Source organism: Myxocyprinus asiaticus, chromosome 18 (genome assembly GCF_019703515.2).
Source record: "Myxocyprinus asiaticus isolate MX2 ecotype Aquarium Trade chromosome 18, UBuf_Myxa_2, whole genome shotgun sequence".
Taxonomy (NCBI): Eukaryota; Metazoa; Chordata; class Actinopteri; order Cypriniformes; family Catostomidae; genus Myxocyprinus; species Myxocyprinus asiaticus.
Window position 1 is genome coordinate 20,066,617 of NC_059361.1, and position 22,836 is coordinate 20,089,452.

A 22,836-nucleotide genomic window follows, 5' to 3' on the forward strand; every position below is an offset into this window, starting at 1 on the left:
AGTTGCCTGGTGGCATTACGAACATGGCTGCTGAGCATCTTAACTTGCCTTTAAGGGACTCTGATCAACATCCAGGACCAAAACTATTTGCTTTTTTGAAAATGAAATAAGGCACTAAAGGCTGTGCAATTTTGTGAATATAGTCACAGCTGAATGTGTTACAGGAACTCCTCTGTAGACTATTTTCACAACCAATCAAGGCATTTCATACTTTTTTGCTTATGCAAAGGAATGCGAAATATATACTGTAACAAACAATATTGCATATAAATGCCAAATCATCCTCCTCTCTGGTCATGTAATGCTAAACCAGTCCTACCTTGCGTGGTTTAGCCCCAAGCAACTCTGAAAACAGTTGCTCCACATTATTTTAGCAATCAGTGGATTCAAGGCTGATAATATCCTTTGCTACATATGTCCTCTCACAGAAAGCAGAACACTCTAGTTCATTGGCTTGATTTCCACTCATCATAAAGAGACAGACTGGAATGAGTGTGAGTCAAATCACACATCTGTAGCATCCTTCTGATCTTTGATCCTCTCAATCTACTGACAGCGCCGCATCAGAGTGCAAATTACAAGCCAGGATCCAGCTTAGATGAGTGTGGGACATTTTTAGCCCTCTTTTGCAGTAGTGAACTCTCAGTGTTGCGTCTCTGGGACCTACGCTGGAATGTGATTGGTTCGTGCAAAGGTAAGAGAAGCAGATGGGCTCCTTGTGATAATTCTGCTTTTTTTTTTTTTTTTTTTTAAGCCAATCAAACCAAAGACACTGCTGTAAGTGTTGTCACAGAGCCAAACTCCTTTTTTATGAAGATCTGCATTTATAATCAGTTCTGATGTTACACAAAGTATTACAGGATGAAAATCAAAGAGCAATGTAGTACACTTAACAGATTATTGATTGATTGTGGTGGACATATACGGTGTGTAGGGCTGTGTTGCCGATGCGTGTGATGATGCAGCCACATCTGTACTGATTTTATGCAGCAATCTGAAAGTTTGAGTGTTGACTATCACATCTATCACACAATGAAAGTTGGCTTTTTCAGTCACCTGAACAGCAGATCACCACATTTAAATGGAATTAGACCCTTTACTACCACTGGCAGAACTAAAATATATGTGCATTTTGGCTTCTTGCCTAAACCCTGCAGTTGGGAGTAAGACACACAATACATAAATACTGAAAAAACTTAAGTACTGTGTAACTCGACGAACCAACATCTTCAAGTACATATGTCAAGATAAAGCCAGCAATGCGCTTCTCTACTCTCAACCAGGTTCTGAAATTAACCAAAAGGTGGGTACTTTTTGAACAGTGGCAGGTAATTTAGCAAATTTTTTTAGCAAGAGTGACATTTGACAAGAGATGTCATTGCTTAGACACAAAGACATGCACATTTGATTAGATTTTGAATAACAGATGAAAGAAAAGCGGCCGGTGCGGTGTCTGATTTGCTCATTGTTTAGATGTTTAATGGCGCTCTCCTACTCATGAGCACAGCGCGAGTGCTTCTCACAAATGCGCATATAAAGAGTTTTCTTATTTATGTCAGTGGCCTGCAAACAGTTTTGTTCTGTATGTTAGCGCTGCAAATGATCTCAGGCCATCTCAGGAGGTGCTCTGAGTTTAAATCACTTTAAATCCAGCAGTTTGCATTTTACTATACATGGATTGTTTATAGCCTATATACTGTATATATTTTTTTATTTTTTTATTATTATTATTTTATCCCCTTTTCTCCCAATTTTGACTGCCCAATTCCCACTACTTTGCGGTTACTCACCTCAATATGGGTGGCGGAGGACAAGTCTCTGTTGCCTCCACTTCTGAGACAGTCAATCCACGCATCTTAACACGTGGCTCGCTGTGCATGACACTGCGAATACTCACAGCACGGGAGGCTCATGCTACTCTCCACGATCCACGCACAACTTACCACGTGCCCGACTGAGAGCAAGAACCCCTAATCGCAACCACGAGGAGGTTACCCCATGTGACTCTACCCTCCTAGCAACCGGGTAAATTTGGTTGCTTTGGAGACCTGGCTGGAGTCACTCAGCATGCCCTGGATTCGAACTCGAGACTTTACAGGTGGTAGTCAGCGTCAATACTCGCTGAGCTACCCAGGCCCCATATACTTTATATATATGAATTCGTACCCTGCTCTCAACCAAGGTGTCAAAAATGATCTGCAGCGGAGGAATCACATGTTTTCCAGTGTGAGTACGCTGTGCACGTTTGGCTGCCGCTTCACACCAGAGCTGTTTGACTTTTGTTTTGTCTCGTTATTGTTTATATGTATGTTTCTCTCCACTTCACACACCCATAAAATGGAGATTCACTTAATCCTAACAGACATTTGCCTGTTTTTGTGGTTCCCGTTGCTGTGCGGGGATTAGCTGCTCCATTCCACTGGCCTAGCGTGGAGTCTCACCTGGCCTACCTGACTCCATCGGCCTGCCTACTTAGCGATATTTGCTGCGTGGTTGCTGTGGATAGTGCGACTGCATATCTGGTGAAGGGATTTCATCCTGTAGTGTAGTCGTCATTGTGTGTGCTCCTGTTCGCCATTCAGGGTCCTGGAGTTTGCACTCCTCTTGGCTCTGTGGTGTGAGATATGCGAGTCAAAGCAAGTTTCTTGGTGCCCCATTCTACGAGGGACTACGAGGGACTACATTTTCCCCTACTACTTGTTTTATTTGTAATGTTGGGTCAGACACGTGCAGATCCATACTTCCTCTCCGGACTATACGCTTGACTCTGAATTTGTTTGATGAGTGATGTTTGATGCGTATATTTTATTGTTTTGGCTTTGTTTTGATGTACAATGCCTTGCCAAAAAAATAAAGTCGCTGTTTGGATTTAAATAAGCAACTTAAGAGCCTATGACTGGATCATTATTGCAGTGATAAATATGTTTCAGCTGGCAACAATTCTTTTAACCCTAACTGATGCAGTGTGTAGCTTCTCATTTCTTAAACAACCATGTCGGAAGACGTATCCCGTGGTCGTGGAAATGATGTTTCTGTGCTTCAGAAGGGGCAAATTATTGTCCCGCATCAGGCAAAGAAAACAACTAAGGAGATTGCTGAAATCACTGGAACTGGGTTAAGAACTGTCCAACGCATTATTAAAACCTGGAAGGATAGTGGTGAACCATCAGCTTCGTGGAAAAAATATGATCGGAAAAAAATCTTGAATGATCGTGATCAGAGATCAATAAAGCTTGGTGAAGTCACATCATAAAAAATCGACAGTAGAATTCACGCTATGTTCAATAGTGAAAGTAAGAGCATTTCCACATGCACAATGCAACAAGAATTTACAGGATTGGGACTTAACAGCTGTGTGGCCACAAGAAAGCCACTTGTTAGTGAGGCTAATCTGAAAAAATGACTTCAATTTTCTAGGGAGCATAAAGATTGGGCTGTGGAGCAATGGAAAAAGGTCATGTGGTCTGATGAGTCTAGATTTATACCCTATTCCAAAGTGATGGGCACATCAGGGTAAGAATGGAAACGCATGAAGCGTTGCACCTGTCATGCATAGTGCCCACTGTACAAGCCTCTGGAGGCAGTGTTATGATCTGGGGTTGCTTCAGTTGGTCAGGTCTAGGCTCAGCTGACTACCAGAATGTACTGAATGACCAGGTTATCCCATCAATGGATTTTTTCTTCCCTGACGGCACGGGCATACTCCAGGATGACAATACCAAGATTCATCTGGCTCAAATTGTGAAAGAATGGTTCAGGGAGCATGAAGAATCATTTTCACACATTAATTGGCCACCACAGATTCCTGACCTTAACCTTTGTGGTGTGCTGGAGAAGACTTTACGGAGTGGTTCGACTCTCCCGTCATCAATACAAGATCTCAGCCAAAAATTAATGCAACTCTGTAGAGTTGGGGCACTCAAGTTTGGACTTGGACTCGAGCTTTTGGGACTCGAGATTTTTTCCCGAGTCCAGCTGAGTCATGACATTTGTGATGCAATGAAAAAAATAAATGAATAACAAAACAGAAATTAATAAACACATCTCTGTCTGCATGCCGCGGTATTAGCCCCTGAAGTCGTAGACATAGCCAGAGTTGTTTCACTGTGTTTAAGCAAGCACACGCACACTGGCACACTCATCAGTCAACCAAAACACTTGAATGATACTACAGAGACTACTGTATAACATTGACAACCAAGGTGGCTGGCATGATGAAAATATAAAGACAGTTATGTATCCAAACTAAACAAGGCAGTTTCACATGACACGGGACCTGACAACTGGTAAAATTGAGTGTGGCGTTTGTGCAGCCAAGACGGTACTCGCATTGCAGTTTTATCGTGGTTAAAAACTTAAAATCAAGCACTTCATTGAGTCAAGTCACCCACATCATGTCTCTCACAGTTTACTAAAAACAGCATATCGAAATAAAAATACATAAAAATAGTATTAATATTCGATATTAAGCCTTTTTAGGCATAATGTATCTACACATGTTGGCAGTGTTGTCAGCGTGAACTGGTCCATGATAGCTTGATGAATTAACTGTGTAAATTTTTAAATAGTGGGGGGAAAAAAGCATTATTGCTAAAGCAGGCAGCAACTCTAAACATATAAACAGCACCTATTTATTATTGATTTACTATTTTCAAAGCATTGATGAGCTGCTTAAAATATGTTCTTTTACAGCATTTGTCCACCATTCACAACATTCAACCATGCACAATAAAATATTAGGATATTTTGGGCAGTGAAAGGTTTTGTTTGTAATTTAATTATAGACTATAAAATAAATGTATATTCGATGACAGAGTTTGTGTATGAAGCTAAACTTCATGTTACGAGATGAATTTAGTTGGTTATGACGGTTTTATTTTAAATGTTTTTATTTTATTTTATTTTTTTATTGTAAACCACTGGGTAACTTATGCACATCTTTTTTTTAGCCTATATCCATACACTTTTGAAGGACAATTCTGTTAAATTTATGACTCAAAATTATTATTCTCCATGTTTTTGTGGTTAAAGAAGAGCTCAATGAAATTTTCTTTGGTTGGTATTTAAAGATTTCAGACTGATTGCAGACCAATGCAGCTGCCGCTCAAGCAAATATCAATTATTATTATTATTTTTATCTTCTGCGGCATCTGCTGAGAGACGCACACGGACACATCAGGGATTTAGGTACACGAGCAGCACGCAGAACTGCTCTGCACCGTGCGGTTTCCCGCAAATTAACTAGAATATCATGTCTGTAATGACATGGCCCTAATATTATCAGTGGGCTTTTCCAGTGTTTTTGGATGTAGCATTTGCAGTCAAATCGTGAGACGTAATTTCTCAGCGAGTGCTAATTACTACTGTGTTGACTCATTTAAATGTACTGTATTTTCCCAAATCAGTCGGCAGATAGAGAAAAAAGATTCAGAAAGAAATCTCAGTACAGACTATTATTTCTTTAGATAGGTATAATTTTAAATAAAATGAAATTAAATTGAACTGACAAATTGAAAATGAAGTAGAAATAAAAACAAAATTAAAATTTGAAACATAATAACCTTGGTTGTACTTTGTTCAGCAGGAACTAATCATAATATATATATATATATATATGAAATGCAACAGAGGTATTTTTGTTACATTTATATTGACAAACTGTTTTTCTTAGTTGTGAACTTTAAAATATTAAAATATATTTAAAATATTGATGTTGAGTTTACGAAGACTCGGACTTGACTAAGGTGGACTCGAACCCAACACTACAACTCTGAATGGAAATAACTGTTGTGACATTGCATAAGGTTGTCGAAACAATGCCAAGACAAATGCGTGCCATAATCAAAGCTAAAGGCGGTCCAACGAAATATTAGAGTATGCAACTTTTTTTCAGCCAGGCAGTGTATGTTTATAATTGTTTGTAAAGCACTTTGAGCTTGGGAAAAGTGCTATATAAATTAAACATATTATCATTATTACATGCAAGGGTGAGTTAGACTATATTAAGAAAACACAATTGCAGGCTAATGTCTTTTTCACTTTATCTTAGCACAGCATATTTTGCACTACCTATTATCTGTGACACATCCTTCCTGTGTATTTATGAATGTGGCCTAAAATATGGGCTATCTGAGTTCTATTAAATGTACTAATTACAGTTTCATGTTATGATTATGATTATGCAAATCTTCATTTGAATACAAGGACAGTGTGTAGAAGTGAGCTGTGTTTGAATTCAAGCCACAATCTTTAAACTATAGTAAGTGTAGCACAAAACATTTTAAAAGCCGAAAAAATAAAGGAACAATAAAAGTAATTTGCTTTTAGGTAAAATAACTTACTGTGTTTTGAATTGCACAAAATGATTTTGCCAAAACTGTTAGTTAACTATAAACAAATTTTATACTAAATTATGCTCAGGAGAAATTCAGTTCAAAATTAACATGTATCGTGATACATTTCATTTCATGTCCACTGTATCGTGAGTCATATCGTGATGTTGTTGTTGATACCCAGCCCTAGTGGTGTGAGTTGAGGAACTGATGATTTTAATCCAGTAATGCTGTTCAGTTAAAAGGTATGGGACGAGTCTTCATATAATGATCTATCAATAAGGCATAGGTCATACTAATGAAGGCAGACAGGGTAAGCCATCCACAAACACATCAACATGAATCAGGATTTGAATCAAGACCATCTGCTGTTTCACTCAACCCTGCTGACCGATATTATCAGCCGATATTAGCCTTTAAAAACTTTTTCAGAACATATAATGCAGAAAACAATGCTTTAGAATTGGTGTCATAACGTAGCTTGTCCAGCAGAGTGCGCTCCGACTCCACTGTTTACAGAGCTGACGGTGGCTCTGCAGATAGGGTGGAGTTAAGCGGTGCGGTGTTATGCGGTGTCTTCTCGATAAGTTGCTAACTAGTTTGTGAAATACATACTGGAAAGTTAATAAACAATGACCCCATCATTTTCCCTTTTCAATATAACCAATATAACTTTAACCCTGTCCCTGACAACCATGTCACTCATGTTTATCACATCTGTTTGCTATGTTAGCCAGCTATAGTTCGTCAGTGCAGTCAGTAATGTAGCAGATTGAAAGCTAAACATCAGAGCATCTTTTTGCAGCTCAGCAGACAACAGTGCGGTGGTGGATTGTGTCTGCTGAGTGTTGATTTCCCGCTACGTTGTTACCTAGTTGGTGAGACGCAATGCTGGTCCATCTTTTACTCTCCGTGACAACGAGCTTATAGCTAACTAGCTAACCACGTTGCTACTTTCATTGCTTGTCAGCTGAGTAGAAGCTAATGTGTAAATATGTATTCACCAAACTGTTTTGTTCAGGATTCGCAGTTTGGTACCCCCTTCAACCTAACATTTCCAGTCATTGCATTTATAAAATGTAATATTTAAAAGTCTGGTTTTCCACCGTTGAAAGTTTCCCCTGAACATGTTTAGCAGAATACAGTGTAACACCACTGCCGCTGTTTATCTCTTGACTCGGCAGGTGTAAATGTTTCTTGTTTTACAACCTGCCCCTAATTGACTGGCAGTATTAAAATAGTCAGCATTTGACTGATACTAAACAGTACTGATGTTTATTTAGCTATTTATTTTCTTTTTATATATTCTTTATTTTAATGGTCAGCATTTGACTGATATTAAACATACAGTACTAATGTTTATTTAGCTATTTATTGTATTTTTATTTATTCTTTATTTAAATGGTCAGCAATTGACTGATACTAAACATACAGTACTGATTTTTATTGAGCTATTTATTGTATTTTTATTTATTCTTTATTTAAATGGTGAGCAATTGACTGATACTAAACATACAGTACTGAATTTTATTGAGCTATTTATTTTATTTGAATTTATTCTTTATTTTAATGTTCAGTAATTGACATACTAAACATACAGTACTGATTTTTATTGAGCTATTTATTGTATTTTTATTTATTCTTCATTTTCTTAGTGTTCATTTCTAGAATTTGCTGACAATGTATAATAATAATGTCAAATATTCTTTGATAAAAATATTTGTTTATGAAATTAGCCTTCTGAGTACCTTTGCATAGTCATATCGGTGTAAAATCGGTGAACAATCCACATAGAAAAGGTCTGTTTTCATTCCAGCTCAAAAATGAACTATAACGGTAATCAGTGAATTTTCCCCCTCTAGAAATGGTATCGGTCTCAAAAATCTCATAACGGTTGGGCTCTAAATAACAGAAACCACATCCAGCTGTAGCACACATCCATATATATATATATTAGGGCTGTCGATTTAACGCGTTTAATTCAGTGCGATTAATCTTTTTTTTTTTAAATAACGCGTTAAAAAATTTCAGGCAGTTAATAGCAATGTCCCTGGACCCTAATAAGGAAGATTCCTGAGAAATGCAAGCTTGTAGTACCACCTGTTTACTCCAGTGGGCAGTAAGTGAAACTTCAGCTGTACGGGCAACGCATAGTTTATACAGAGAATAAAACAACCCTTCAGCAGACAACACAACACGGACATGCATTACGTTTTTTGCGTTCAAAACACTTGATGGAGCGCAAATCCGAACTAAGGGATCTCAAGATGTGTTCTTCTAAGTATTAAACTATATTTAACTTGACACAGCGACCTAAAAATGGTATGTTGATGATGCAACACACCCATCTGTCTGATGCAGGTGTACATTGACGGGTCCTTAAACAACACCTCATAATAAATCTCGAACTGATTGACAAATTCACTTGCAAAATGGATTGCTGTGAACTGTATGCCAATGACTGGCTTATGTTCAATAATATGGTAATAAACAATACATTGTATTCTAAAGCCACTTTTTGTATTGTCTTATCAATGCTTAACTCTACCACAAGAATGTAATGCAATTTAATTATATGAATAATATTATATATATATATATATATATATATATATATATATATATATATATATATATATATATATATATATAATTTTTTTAATATTTAAAGATATGTATAATTATTTCATCATTATATATTGAATTATTGTTATTTGAGGGGCTTTCTCAGCAAATATTTGTATATGCGATTAATTAATTGGGACACCATGTAATTAATTCAATTAAAAATTTTAATTGATTGACAGCCCTAATATATATATATATATATATATATATATATATATATATACACACACACACACATACACTGGCGGCCAAAAGTATGGAATAATGTACAGATTTCACTGTTTCGGAAGAACATTGGTACTTTAATTCACCAAAGTGGCATTCAACTGATCACAAAGTATAGTCAGGACATTACTGATGTAAAAAACAGCACCATCACTACTTGAAAACATTTCAACATTGAAAACCCCATTTCCAGCAGCCATCATTCCAACATCTTATCCTTGAGTAATCATGCTAAATTGCTAATTTGGTACTAGAAAATCACTTACCATTATATCAAACACAGCTGAAAGCTATTTTATTCGTTAAATGAAGCTTAACATTGTCTTTGTGTTTGTTTTTGAGTTGCCACAGTATGCAATAGACTGGCATGTCTTAAGGTCAATATTAGGTCAAAAATGGCAAAAAAGAAACAGCTTTCTCTAGAAACTCGTCAGTCAATCATTGTTTTGAGGAATGAAGGCTATACAGTGCTTGAAATTGCCAAAAAAACTGAAGAATTCATACAAAGGTGTACACTACAGTCTTCAAAGACAAAGGACAACTGGCTCTAACAAGGACAGAAAGAGATCTGGAAGGCCAGATGAACAAATAAACTAAGAAGATAAGTACATCAGAGTCTCTAGTTTGAGAAACAGACGCCTCACATGTCCTCAGCTGACAGCTTCATTGAATTCTACCCGCTCAACACCAGTTTCATGTACAACAGTAAAGAGAAGACTCAGGGATGCAGGCCTTATGGGAAGAATTGCAAGGAAAAAGCCACTTTTGAAACAGAAAAACAAAAAGAAAAGGTTAGAGTGCACACAGATATTGGACAACAGATAATTGGAAAGGCGTGTTATCTTAACCCCATTGAGCTTTTGTGGGATCAGCTAGACTGTAAAGTGCGTGAGAAGTGCCCGACAAGACAGCCACATCTATGGCAAGTGCTACAGGAAGCGTGGGGTGAAATGTCACCTGAGTATCTGGACAAACTGACAGCTAGAATGCTAAGGATCTGCAAAGCTGTCATTGCTGCACGTGGAGGATTTTTTTGATGAGAACTCTTTGTAGTTTTTTTTTTTTTTAAATCAAATTGTAAAAGTAATTTTTCACATTATTAATGTCCTGACTATACATTGTGATCAGTTGAATGCCACTTTGGTGAATAAAAGTACCAATTTCTTTCCATAAGAGCAAAATCTGTACATTATTCCAAACTTTTGACTGACAGTGTGTATATACAGTATGTGTGTAGATATATATATAAAATACAATGTACAGAATAATGACAATTACTGGCCACAACATCACTGCCCACAACCACAACTCTGTACTGACAGTGAAACCATATGTGGAACAGATTAAAATACTGCTTTATTGATAATCCAGATTTAGTTCCAAAATCGAATCTAGCCAAAATCGAATCTAATGAAAGTCTAACCCAGAATGAAAGTATATGGACAAAAGTATAATTGGAAATTTCTATTTAACTTAAAAGAGCTGAGCATTAAGATATTGATTTTACAAAGTGGTCACATGCAATGTAATGGAAAGCCTACTTTTTAGAGCCTCGTTGAATACATTAAGAAAACCAACAAAATTTTGCTCAACCTGTATTTATTTAGAGAGAACTGTAGATAAACAGTTACTCATATTCAGTGAATGGACAAGAAACATCAAAGACCCTTTAAGGCAAGTTAGTCCACTCTGTGGCCATTTTAGCAGCACCCACTATTTTATATCTAGGTAATAAACATGCAAGTATGGTAGCTATATACTTGAAAAGGAATATCTGAAATCTTCAAAACTGTTGGCTTAGCTTATGTTTATAACCCAAACATATCATAAATGGTATCATAAATTTAGCTTCTTTAGCTGAAATCAGGCTAAATATCAGATTAGCCTAAAATGAGACCTTTACCAATATGGGGACTGGCTATTTTAAATGAAAGCTATGTCTTCAATTCCTACAGATGCCATATTGAGGGTTGCAATTCCAACACTGTAAAAAATGAAACTGCATTTTATCCAGCTTATGGGGTTTTTGAGTCACAGATACTATGAAATTTGAATTACTTTGCATCGACATAAAACACATGTTAGACCAACAATATTCCCCCAACTGTTGTACCAACTAGCCAGAGTTGTCTGAACAAACAATTTCCTATTAAACAATGTTGCTGATTTGCAAGTTTGCAGCATTGCAACATGAATACATTTTGTGGTTAGTGTTATATTTGCTGACTTCATTCATGATGTTATTGTTTTTTGTTGCCTTGCAAGACATACCTCTCTTCAGAGGCAAAGATTGCAATTAACTTCATGTAAAATTAATTAAAATGGTGACAAAATGAAAGTTCTAGTATTGCGAATTGATAGTTGACAGAACAAGAAATTAGTAGTTCTCTCAACAAGAATTTTTGCATTTAGTGAACAAACAAATTCACATTGACTAAACAATGCAATGTTACTGAGGACAATTATTAAGAAATTGAACTAAAAAAAACGTATTACATCATGTTGCCTTGATTTTTAAGTTATATTTTTACAGTGTACCTTTCATTTTTCAACAAGCAGTGCATCTCCTCCTCCTAAACTGTTTCTGGAAGCACTTTATAGCAAAGCATTATAAAGAGAATCCTAAAAATGTACATTTTAAAAAGAGCAACCTCTGCTTTACTGTCTTCTGGTGGTTAAACAAACATTTGGTCTGTTTGTACAAGTGTTTAGCGGCTGAATTAAAACCTGAAAAGTAAAATCAGTTTTATCCAGCTATATGTAATTGCAGTGACTTTGCTAGAAGGGAAAATAAATCAAATTTAAAAAGTAAATGCAGATTGAGGCCATAAGCCAGATGTTATTAAGGGTGCAGCTCACAAGAATGGGTTTGGTATAATTATCTCATTGCAGCAGAAAACATAAAGTGGAGCATAATAAAGCAACCCTTGCTGTGTCTCTGAAAGTACACTGAAATAAAATCAAAACAAATGGTAGTATTTCCAGTGAATCATGTGAAATGCATCCAAGCCAAAAGTCTGCAATAAGTAATAATAATCCTCATCCTTTTTTAACTATTCTGAAATGCTGACAGAGAGTCATAAGGAAGTCATAAGGAAGAGTTAACACTCTTGCAAGTATTTGGCTGTAAGTCTGTAATGTTGCAGTTGGTATTCAAAGAATACAAATCCTTTGACAAGACAACAATGAAATATGGAGGCATGCAGACATGTTACAAAGTCCACTATACACCTACAGAGAGCGAGAGAAAGGGACAAGAAGCAACATAACAAGTAAAGTATTAATGACACATTCTTGGCATCAGGTCTTTATTTCCAAAGAACTCATTCAACTTGCCAGTTCAACAGGACCTGTCGGAATTCCACAATGTCAAAACGTAAATAACACAGTTAATTTAGTCTCATCACAATATAATCCCTGCCACAGATGCATGTGGTATAGATTTAATCTAGTATTATCCAACGAAAAACCTGCCAAATGTTTTAGCATCTACTGTTAGGCAGGTCCAGCCTGATATGACCCCTTGCCAGGCTTGTGTGGACACAATCCATTACAGAGTTGAAACTGAATACAGTACATTTCAATAACACTAATGCAAAATCTGGAAACCACGGCACCACTGGATCTTCCAAACCAATATTCAAATATTTCATCATCTCTATGTGGTCTGCACGAAGAAACAATAGTTTGAGTTACAGTTACTTCTATTCAACCAAAATGCAAACTCAAATTTATAGCTTGTTTAATTTATAAGGATGTCTGTAAAGATCCCTCCAACAGCTAGACTGCAAGTGTATTTCTTTAATGATAAATACACTTGAACCAAGGTATGTTATTACCACATATCAATTATTTTTACTAGCACTAACATACCTATGCTCTTCGCTACTTCTATGTCTCTACGATAAAGTAAAGCAGGAAGTTCTGCACTTGTTGCACAAAGCACAATGAAGATGAATGACAAGTCAGTGAGTAAAAGATCACAATCAGTTCTGAATCACAATATTATCAAATTTCAATCCTGATATCATTATTATATTGCATCGACAGGTCCTGCAGATTCCCAACTCCAACTCACCTGTAGGGTACATGGAAAAAGGGGTGACCTGGCTGAGGCTGGTAGTGGTTGGAGTACCCTGACTGGTTCCACATGGTTTCCTGTTTAATCCAAACGGCTCCAGGTAATGAACTTGCAACTGAATGACTAAATAACTGACACTTAAAGAAAGTCCTCTTCTGTTGCTTTCATTCTGACAGCAGAGAGAGATTGATGGTCTTAATGAAAGTGAGAAAAAGACTGCGAGAAAGGAGAACGAAGTGAGTCAGAGTAAAATGAAAATGCAGGTTAGAGACTATTACAGTAGTTTTAGTTTTCTAAATCTCATCCATCTCTCAGGAGAGAGCAGCAGAGAGGTTTCAAAGCTCCATAGTCATCCAAACCCAGAAACGGATAAAACAAGCAGGTTCCCTCATCGAAACGGGCAAAGGAGTAAGCATCATGATTTTGCGGTTATCTGTGTGGAGTCTCCTATCTCTGACGTTCCTGTTTCCTCACCGGCTCACACAGGAACCAGCCTGCACACATACACACACACACAGCAGTCTGACGTATCACTGCACACACTCACAGGAAAGAGGGAGAGAGGAAGGGAGGGGTGGAGAACGCAAACCTGTTTTTTTTTTTTTTAATCTCTGCCTGCCTCTGTCGCTGGCAGGATGTGTTGATGGCTAGAAATTCACTAAGCACAGGAAGGTAAATGTCTCTCCTGAATGAGACAAAGAGAGACAATAAGCTGGAAATGTAATTAATCAGCTAATAAATAAATGCTGCAAGTGTTCTTGATCTGTTCTCAGAAAGAAAATTCCAGCATTCCAAAAGGAAAGTTACTGTTTGTGTCCAAAACCTGAAACTTGCTGCCTTCATAAGCAGTATAAGGTAGAAGGGCAAGTCAGAATTTAATAGCCATGTTTCCACTATCGGGCCAAATGGGGGCGTGCTAGTGCGTGCCAGGGCCAGTTGCATTCCCACTGTCACTTCCCGGGCTTCATCGTGCCTCCTCGGGGCCAATGGCCAAGTGCTCTGGCCCACCAATTACCCTTGGGACAAAACAGGCCAACTGGGGATTGAGGCAGGGTCAATGTCAAAGGTGGAGTTTCACTGAGTCAGGTCAGATTTTTAAGCACTTACTAATTTCCCAATCTTTCATATCTAGCTACCCCCTTACCTCAATAGATCAACAGTGAATGGAAAATCGTCAGTACTGGTCAGTAGATGTAATCAGGGCTCTTCTGAATATTTGGGCTGATGAAAATGTGCAACGTCAGATCGACGGCATCAGCCAAAACAAAGATGTGATTAAGTATATTGTCGCCAAACTCGCCAAGTTGTGTATCCAGTGCACAACGGTACAGATTTGTACTGTGGGCACAGTACAAATCTGTGATCATTTTGAGGTCTAGCTAGTCTCCAGAGTCTGATACCTCAGCTTGAATTTCCCACGTGGCTCACTGTGCATGACACCACGGAGACTCATAGCATGTGGAGGCTCATGCTATTCCCCACGATCCACGCACAACTTACCATTGAGCGCCCCACTGAGAGCAAGAACCACTAATCGGGACCACGAGGAGGTTACCCCATGTGACTCTACCCTCCCTAGCAACCGGGCCAATTTGGTTGCTTAGGAGACCTGGCTGGAGTCACTCAGCACACCCTGGATTCAAACTCGTGACTCCAAGGATGGTAGTCAGCATCAATACTTGCTGAGCTACCCAGGCCCCGCTGTTCTACAAACATTTATACCAGTCTCCTGCCCGCACAGTATTTTAGAGCTCCTTGGCCCCCACCCTTCTGCCGTCAATGCTAAGGATTCAAATATTTAATGCTGTTAAAGAATTTATTTACCTAATTTGGCATAACTGTTTCATTATGTTCTTTCCTTGGTGTTGAAGCATTTTGAGGAGTATATAATATGTGTTTTTTATGCGAGTGAGATGAGTAAAGAACATTGTTGGATATTTATTTGCACATTTATTTTGCTAGGAGAATATTCCAAAGGGACTCCCGAAGTCAACTTCTATTTTATAATGCCTGGATAATACAACACAAAGTACAGTGATATAAAAACACATAAAATAATGTACATTAAGTATAACAGGTATATTATAAAATATGATGCATAATATTACAAATAATATAAAAGAAAACACTGGCTCACTTTCTTTTCTTTATTTAAATGATTGCAATACTTTGTTATATTGTCCTTGCAATAAAAATAGCAGTGTGGTTAGCAATCTGTTTGTCTACAGTAAAATATTGTATGGGATTTTACTACGAGCTTTGTGCAAACACATTGCTGAACCTCACTGCTATTTTTAATGCCATGAGAATATAACAGGTAAAGTGATATACATGTTAAATAATGTACATTAAGACAATACACCATTAGCAGACTTTAAAATGCAGACCAGGTTTATGTTTGTAGTACAAAGTGATCATGAACCGCAACTATTTATTTTTAAGTAGGCCTATGGGGGGGCTATCAGCAGCACATCCAATGCCGGTGTTTGCCAGTTGATTGGTCAGCCAGCTTTAATTGCAGTCTGAAGAAAAACAAAATTGGACCACTCTCTGTAAAAAAAAAAAAACCTTCAGATTGTCGGCAGACAATTTGTCAGGCCAGATGTGAATATCACCATAGGAATCCATTGTTCCAGTTCAAAGGCTCGTTTGGAACGAACAATTGCACCGAAAAAACGGACTTGGTGTGAACAGGCCTTTAGTCATTGACTTACTGGGCAACGAATCACCAATGGTGCTACCCTCAGTTTCAGACAGCCATAGTCTTAGTAACAACAATCACAGGGGCAGGAAAATAATAAGGCTGTTTATTATTGTGTGTAGTTTTTTCCTAACAATATACCTCGACGAGACCATTTGGCTTTGTTTGCCATTTATAGCAGAGCTGAAAAAATGCCAAAGACCATCACTATACAGCTTGTCATCAGAGAATGCAGTCGAGCTGGTTTCTTTTCTAGGGTTTTACATATAGGGAAAGATTTCCATTCATTTATAAAGGACAGTTTTATTGCATCAGTGAAGAAATTTTAAGGGGCATTATAATTTCATTTTGTAAATGTAAATTGGTTGAAATTGTGATTGACAGTCAGGTTTAACACCACTGACAGGCAAAACATTTTGCTAACTCTTTAGCTCCACAATGCAGCGATTATAACTGCACAAGAATTCTACAGAAGGTGTCTACAAGGTATGCTTTAAATGTTTTTGGTTGAAGTCAGAAAATAAGCATTAAAATAAGCTTATTTGAATGACATTGAGATAAAGAAGGTTATATTTGTGCAAAATGTATAGCAGAAATGAACATGTTTTAAAACAGATATGTATTTGAAATATCCTTCTTTAAAAGGTGCAGTATGTAACAATTTTCATGTAATATTCGTGTGACCGGCTTATAATGCAACTTAAAATTGAGCCCTTTCCGGACTTCCTAGGTTGCCTATTGAAGCCTGTAGACTGATTTTCATGCGAAGGGAGCAGGTCGGTTTTGCCGGGAAAATTCAAAGGATGTGACATTTATGCGCACTTCCGAGAGCCTTCTACTGAATCCCGTCTGGCTAAGCGGGAACGTGATCGTGGTCGAGCGAAAACTAGAGTGAACATCGGCAGGGTATTTGATTCCTGGAGGGACCTTCGTTCGGTTTTGGGGATCAAAACCGACCCCGAGTTTGCGTTCTTCTTATTGGACAGGTAAGCTTACATAACTGCAAAGCATGTGAAATATAGTGCCATAAGTGTGTAATATTAATCTGTGTAATTTTAGATAACTTGATCTTGCCTGCTAACGCTGACGAATTGCAATCTACTTTCTTAACTTTCAAATAATTTCAGTGAAATTGAAGGTGAAGCTGTAAAGCAAGAGACTAGCACAATTAGGTAATGGTGGGTTGCGACACAAAAATGTGTCAGTACTGATAGGGTTGCCGACATCAGGGGAAAAAACAATACGCTAGGGTTGTGTGGTTTACCGGTACTAACGAAGTATCGCGATACCAAAAAAATTTAAATGGTATGATATCATCTTGTTGCTTATTTCGGTACCATATTACAGTATGCTGTCATTAGCAAAATCATGCGCACACACACACAAATGCAACACACACTACTGGTGCTTAATTTTCATGCTGTGTGTTTAGAGTATAAATGGCTGTTAACACTTAAATGAACTCCTCGGGTGCAGCTCAGAGATTTCAGCTCAAGAGTTGCAACGGGAGTATCCCAGCATTAATGGGAAGGTTGATATAACTAACCCGTAAAAACAGTAAGAACTCAAAAGTCTGTCAAAATAAAAGTTCCGCTAACATGAAAGCTCTATTCAAATGGATGTGTGAAATTGAAGACAGAAATATATAACTACTGTATAAAAATGTAATATTCACAAAGTAGCAATAATACTCATAATAACAATTATGTAATATTAAATGGTTGTATTATTATTGTTATTATTATTATTATTATCTGTAAGCAATATCACAAATGCAAGCAGCCTTGAGCCACAGGTAATCAGATTTTTTTCATTAATGTTTTCATAAATACTGTGAGGCTCTGTAGTGCAGCATTTTATTAAAATATAAAATATAAAATTGCAATCTTTTGTAAAAAAAAAGAAAATCTTATATTTTTATTTTATTAAAACTGTATGTATCAATTTGATTAAACACCATTTGATCATAACATTTAATAAAAACATTTAACATGGAATCTGTAAGGTTCTTTTAATCAAGTAATTTTCTATGTAATTTCATAAAAAATCTGAAGCTTTTTATTTGTTGATTACAGTATCTATTTAGTATTGATACCGAGGTACCAGGGCTGGTATCGTACCGAAGCCAAAATTTTGGTATCAGAGAAACCTTACTCAACGCAAATAATAAATGCAACAAACCGAATAATTGTCGATAGTTAAGACAGTAAAATAAATAGGCTTTAGTTTAAAAAGGAAGGAAAAATATCTAAAATATCTTTTAAAAATGTATTATATTTGTGACGTCAATGCCATGGGTCCAGTTAAACTACTCTACTTGGGTGCACATTCATCTGTCACTTGGTAATATGGCAAAAACTAGCACAATATTTGGCCCACTGTTTGTTTCATTTGAAGGATCACACTGCTGTTTTACACAACTATCAGTTGTCCTATTCAGCCAACGTCATATTAATAATTTAGCATATTGTTGGGCCTAAGCAGTTCATGGTTATAACTTTCATGTTTTCATTGGAAATTTCATAAGGACATTTTATTTTTATTTTTTTTACTTTTGTACAACAAACGATTTTGGTAGTATGTTGGGTCTCTAAGTGATATCCAAAGTAAAATATATGGGTTCTGAAGCAAAACCAGTTGAGAACCACTGTTCTAGCAGATATGGTTTCATTCTTAATGGATCACTACTGACAATCTTTGTCATCTTCTATCATGTCCTTTCTTTTTATTGTCAGCCACATTTTCAGAGTCTGGGCAAACCATGTACAAAGTCTCTCATCCATCATTAAAAGGGTCATGAAATGAAGAATCACATTTTCCTTGATATTTAGACATATAGGAGATAACTGTACTATAAAAACATACTGTAATTTCAGAACTCAAAACGTCCTACGCAGTCTAAAAAGAGCATTTATATGAGCCACCCTGCTGAAACATCACGTATTGAAATCTGTTCTTGACGTCACAAAACATTGCTCATTTGTATTTACACATCCCACAACATGCGTCATCACACCCTTGGCCCCGCTTACTGGGGTGCAGGTCAAGAGAGCAGGCCTTGTGTGGCTAACTATTCCTAACATAACACCTAAGGGGACCCAACTGGACTATTTTGGATTATTTATGAATATATTCTCATGCTGCTTTTAAAAGACGGGGTATCAAGTTACAACTCTGAAAGGGGGAAGCAATTCTCTTTCATTCAGCCGCTTCCTCTTGCTTATTTGAGCACAAACGCATCATGGACACGTTCTTTCGCCCATCTGCACTATTTTTAATTGTTGGTGTATGTAAACATAGGATGTTTTGACAATGGACGTCTTTGACCATTTCGGTGTGTTTCTGGCGATGTGCACCTCAGTGCGCCTACAGTATGTGTGTGTAATTTCACTGATCTTTGGACTATGATGTGTTTGTTTTTTTGGCTCATGTCAGCATGGATTGCTAGTGAAAATTCAAAATTCGATTCAAGCTATGCAAAGGAACTGTTATTGAAGGATGGGGCAGTTAAAAACACTTCAAAAACTTAAGTAAACCATTTCATTTATGAATATTTCAAATGTCATGACTGTTTGATAGTTTATGGTGCTGAGTGTTAACAGCTGTGCTTGAGATGAACAGTTTAATATATTCAGATGCAATGTGTTGGATGTGCATTGTGTACACCCTGCAATTTTGTTTTATAATGTATGTCCAATTGATTTTGCTGAATTTGAGGGGCTGCATGATGTTAGCCAATCTTAACAGTGGGCATTTACGTTGAAGTTTTAAGGAGGCACAAAACTGAGCGTTTCAGACAGAGGGCCAAAAAAAGGGTGGGAAGTGATCATATATTACTAAATTGTTACTGTATTGGTGCAAAAATAAATAAATAAATAAATAAATAAACACTTTCATACCATTATCATTGGACCTCAGGGAAGATAATAAAATGATAAAAAAAAAATAGCACTTCACGACCTCTTTAAAGGTGAGCACATTTTAACCACAAAAATAAGATTGTGCCTGCAGGTCTTTCTGCTTGAATTTGAATGTGTGGTCTAGTCAATGTCATCAGCTAAAGTGAAGAGTGATAAGTGACGTACAGTACATACAGCTTATCTACAGCACACAGCAGTCTGCCACCCACACACAGCCCCAAAAATCAGGTGGACATCTTCCCTGATGTTATACGATTTGCCCTATAAATCTCACCCCCTCCCTCTTTCTCTCACTCTCTCTTTTTCTCTCTCCCATGAACACAGTTATGACCTTGTGAAGACTATTTTGGTATACTGAAAATGTCTTTAATAGTAAAGTTTGTGAAAGATTATTATATGAACACAGCTATAACAACATGTCACAACAAAAGCAGAGCTGCAAACATTTACTTTTATTTTTAGTTAAAAATATTTCTGTATTTTTTTTTTAAACTATTAAAAATATGTATTAATTTAAATAAAATTTTAATAATGTATTAATTATATGCATTATAATAACACATACAGTATATATTACACATTTGTATATACATATGAAAAAAAATAATGTATTACTTACAAATAAACAACTAATGTAGCCTGAAGTCAACTAGTTGCTTTCCATGTGATTTACAAAATGCACTGTAGAAAATACAGTGGGTGGCAGATTTCCGAAACGCAGGATGGTAAGGGAAGACTCATTCAAATTAATGAGGGAAGCACTACCTGATTTGTTAGGGGTAGATTTAGGGTTACAAAATCTCTGACCAATTAGATAGCGCTTTCCTGATGAATATTACTCAACTGTCCAATCTGTTATCGCTTTACTCAGGAATATAAATTACTCTTACACTGCCATCCAACGTAACATGCCAGCAGGTGTAGAGGCCAATGGCTCTGGACTGAAAGAGCAAAGTGGCTCAAACGTACTTTGATAAGTTGACACAGATGCTACAGTAACCTCCAATATATGCAAAGTTGCCTTTAAATATAACAGAAATACTAGTGCTATGCATTAGCATTTAAAAAAAGGCACCTGCTTGTGCTAGTAAGTGACTTTCAACATGATCTGCACAACTTTGTGTGTTTAGACATCTCCCTTGTTGCTGTTCGCTCCTTCAAGCATGTGATTCGGCGAGATTAGAAAAGCGCATCAAGCTGTATGATGGCATGACAGAATGCATCCCCATCCTGAATGCTAGATCCCGTGTCCGCCCATAATCATCTGTACAAGCAGCTGCAAGATGAGGGGGAACCGCCAGCAGCTACAGGTAGTCCAGGGTAATCTAAATATGTTCAGACACTTATGTTAACTTTTAGCTATGTTACAGCTCGATGTATGCCTACCTATTGTTGCACATTTCTAATAAAAAGGTGCTTATGAGGAGATAACATAATGGTTGATGTTGATTATTATTCCAATCCAATCCGTTCACATACAAAACAACGCTCAGACCGTCGCTCATTTCCATGGCAACCTATTGGACCCCAGGCACAGCCTAGCTGGCTATCTAATGCCTAATTACATGTACTGTACTTAGCTACATTCCTGTTTTTTTAATTACATATACCTAGCTAAAACCCATTACATTGTAGCAAACATAGATCTTTCTATACTTTAATATTCAATGGGAAGGGAATTATCATTTCTGTCCCACCCGTGGGGGAGTTGACGGGTGCACGAGGATGATGTCACAATTAGAAAAATTCGACTCGACAAATAGGCTAGACTAGTCGACAATTAAAAATCAGTAGTCGTGCAACCCCTAGTATGTATGTGTATATATATATATATATATTCATATTATATATCTCATATTTATAGATATTTAAAAAAAAAAAAATATATATATATATATATATATATATATATATATATATATATATATATATATATATATATATATATATATATATATATATTATTTGTAAAAATACTTAAAAAAAATTACGACATTTAGACTTCTAAAAGACAACAAACATGACTAGAAGCTGTTATAAAGTTCATTTTAAAGTTAAAATGTACTTTATACATCTTAGCCTGCATCTCAAGGGTATCTATGAACCAGATACTTTATTACAGATCTCAGCAGACTCACAGACCTTACTATTAATAAATCCTTCTAAATCATAGCCTGCAGGCCTTATCCACACTTTACCGAAACACTAAACATGCTATCCAACAAGCAAATAATTTTGAGCACCAGCACGACACTGAATGTAGGAAGAGTAACTGAACAACCCAACACCAGCTTGTAAGAGTGTGGCGAGTCACCTATGCTTTCAGCATGCCTCTGGAGACAGCAGACCAAAACATGTACTTCAGGGAGGACAGCTGAATCAACAAATTGGAGATTCTGCTCATCAGCCTGGCAGAGATATATGCTGCATGCTCACAGAAGGCAGGTGAGCTTGTCTCAGAACAGACACTTAATGTGTTCTCTTCTATCTCCTCTCAGGTTTGGAGTAACCAGAAGACGACCGCTACTCTGTCCCGATCCTGGCGATCTCCCCGAAGTCTACGGTCACCCCCTTTTCAACCAAACCGACCGGCTCCCAGCTCTGCATTATATAGTTCACAGGGGCCAAGCACAACCACCCACACTAGGAGAAGCAATGCTCACGCCAAGCCGGGCTCTTCCTCTTATCCCTCACAAGCCTTTATCTTAAAGGGGTCATGACATGAGGAATCCCATTTTCCTTGATCTTTTGACATATAAGAGGTAATTGAACTATAAAAACATATTGTAAGTTTCAGAACTGAAAACTTCCTCCTTAATAGAAAAAGAGCATTTACTGTATTTAAACCAAGCTGCAAAAACGGTCGTTTGGAATTTGTGGAACTTGTGACATCACAAGGACCAATACATCTGCATACGACTGCCTCTTTAGCAAGAGGCTATTTTTCTA

The 22,836-nt window shown here is 37.1% G+C and overlaps 1 protein-coding gene across 8 annotated transcripts in view; it reads right to left on the reverse strand.

The window, feature by feature from the left end:
- The window catches only part of LOC127456524 (pleckstrin homology domain-containing family A member 7-like), a 139,572-nt gene that overhangs the window by 94,215 nt on the left and 22,521 nt on the right, over window positions 1–22,836 (reverse strand). Inside the window, exon 1 of one of the 8 annotated variants that reach the window (XM_051725066.1) lies at window positions 13,264–13,694. The exons of the other annotated variants lie outside the window; for them this stretch is intronic. Within the exon in view, the coding sequence (XP_051581026.1) occupies window positions 13,264–13,337 (74 nt within the window). The 5' untranslated portion in view covers window positions 13,338–13,694. Of the gene's footprint in view, window positions 1–13,263; window positions 13,695–22,836 lie in introns of those variants that run through there. 8 annotated transcript variants of the gene reach the window in all.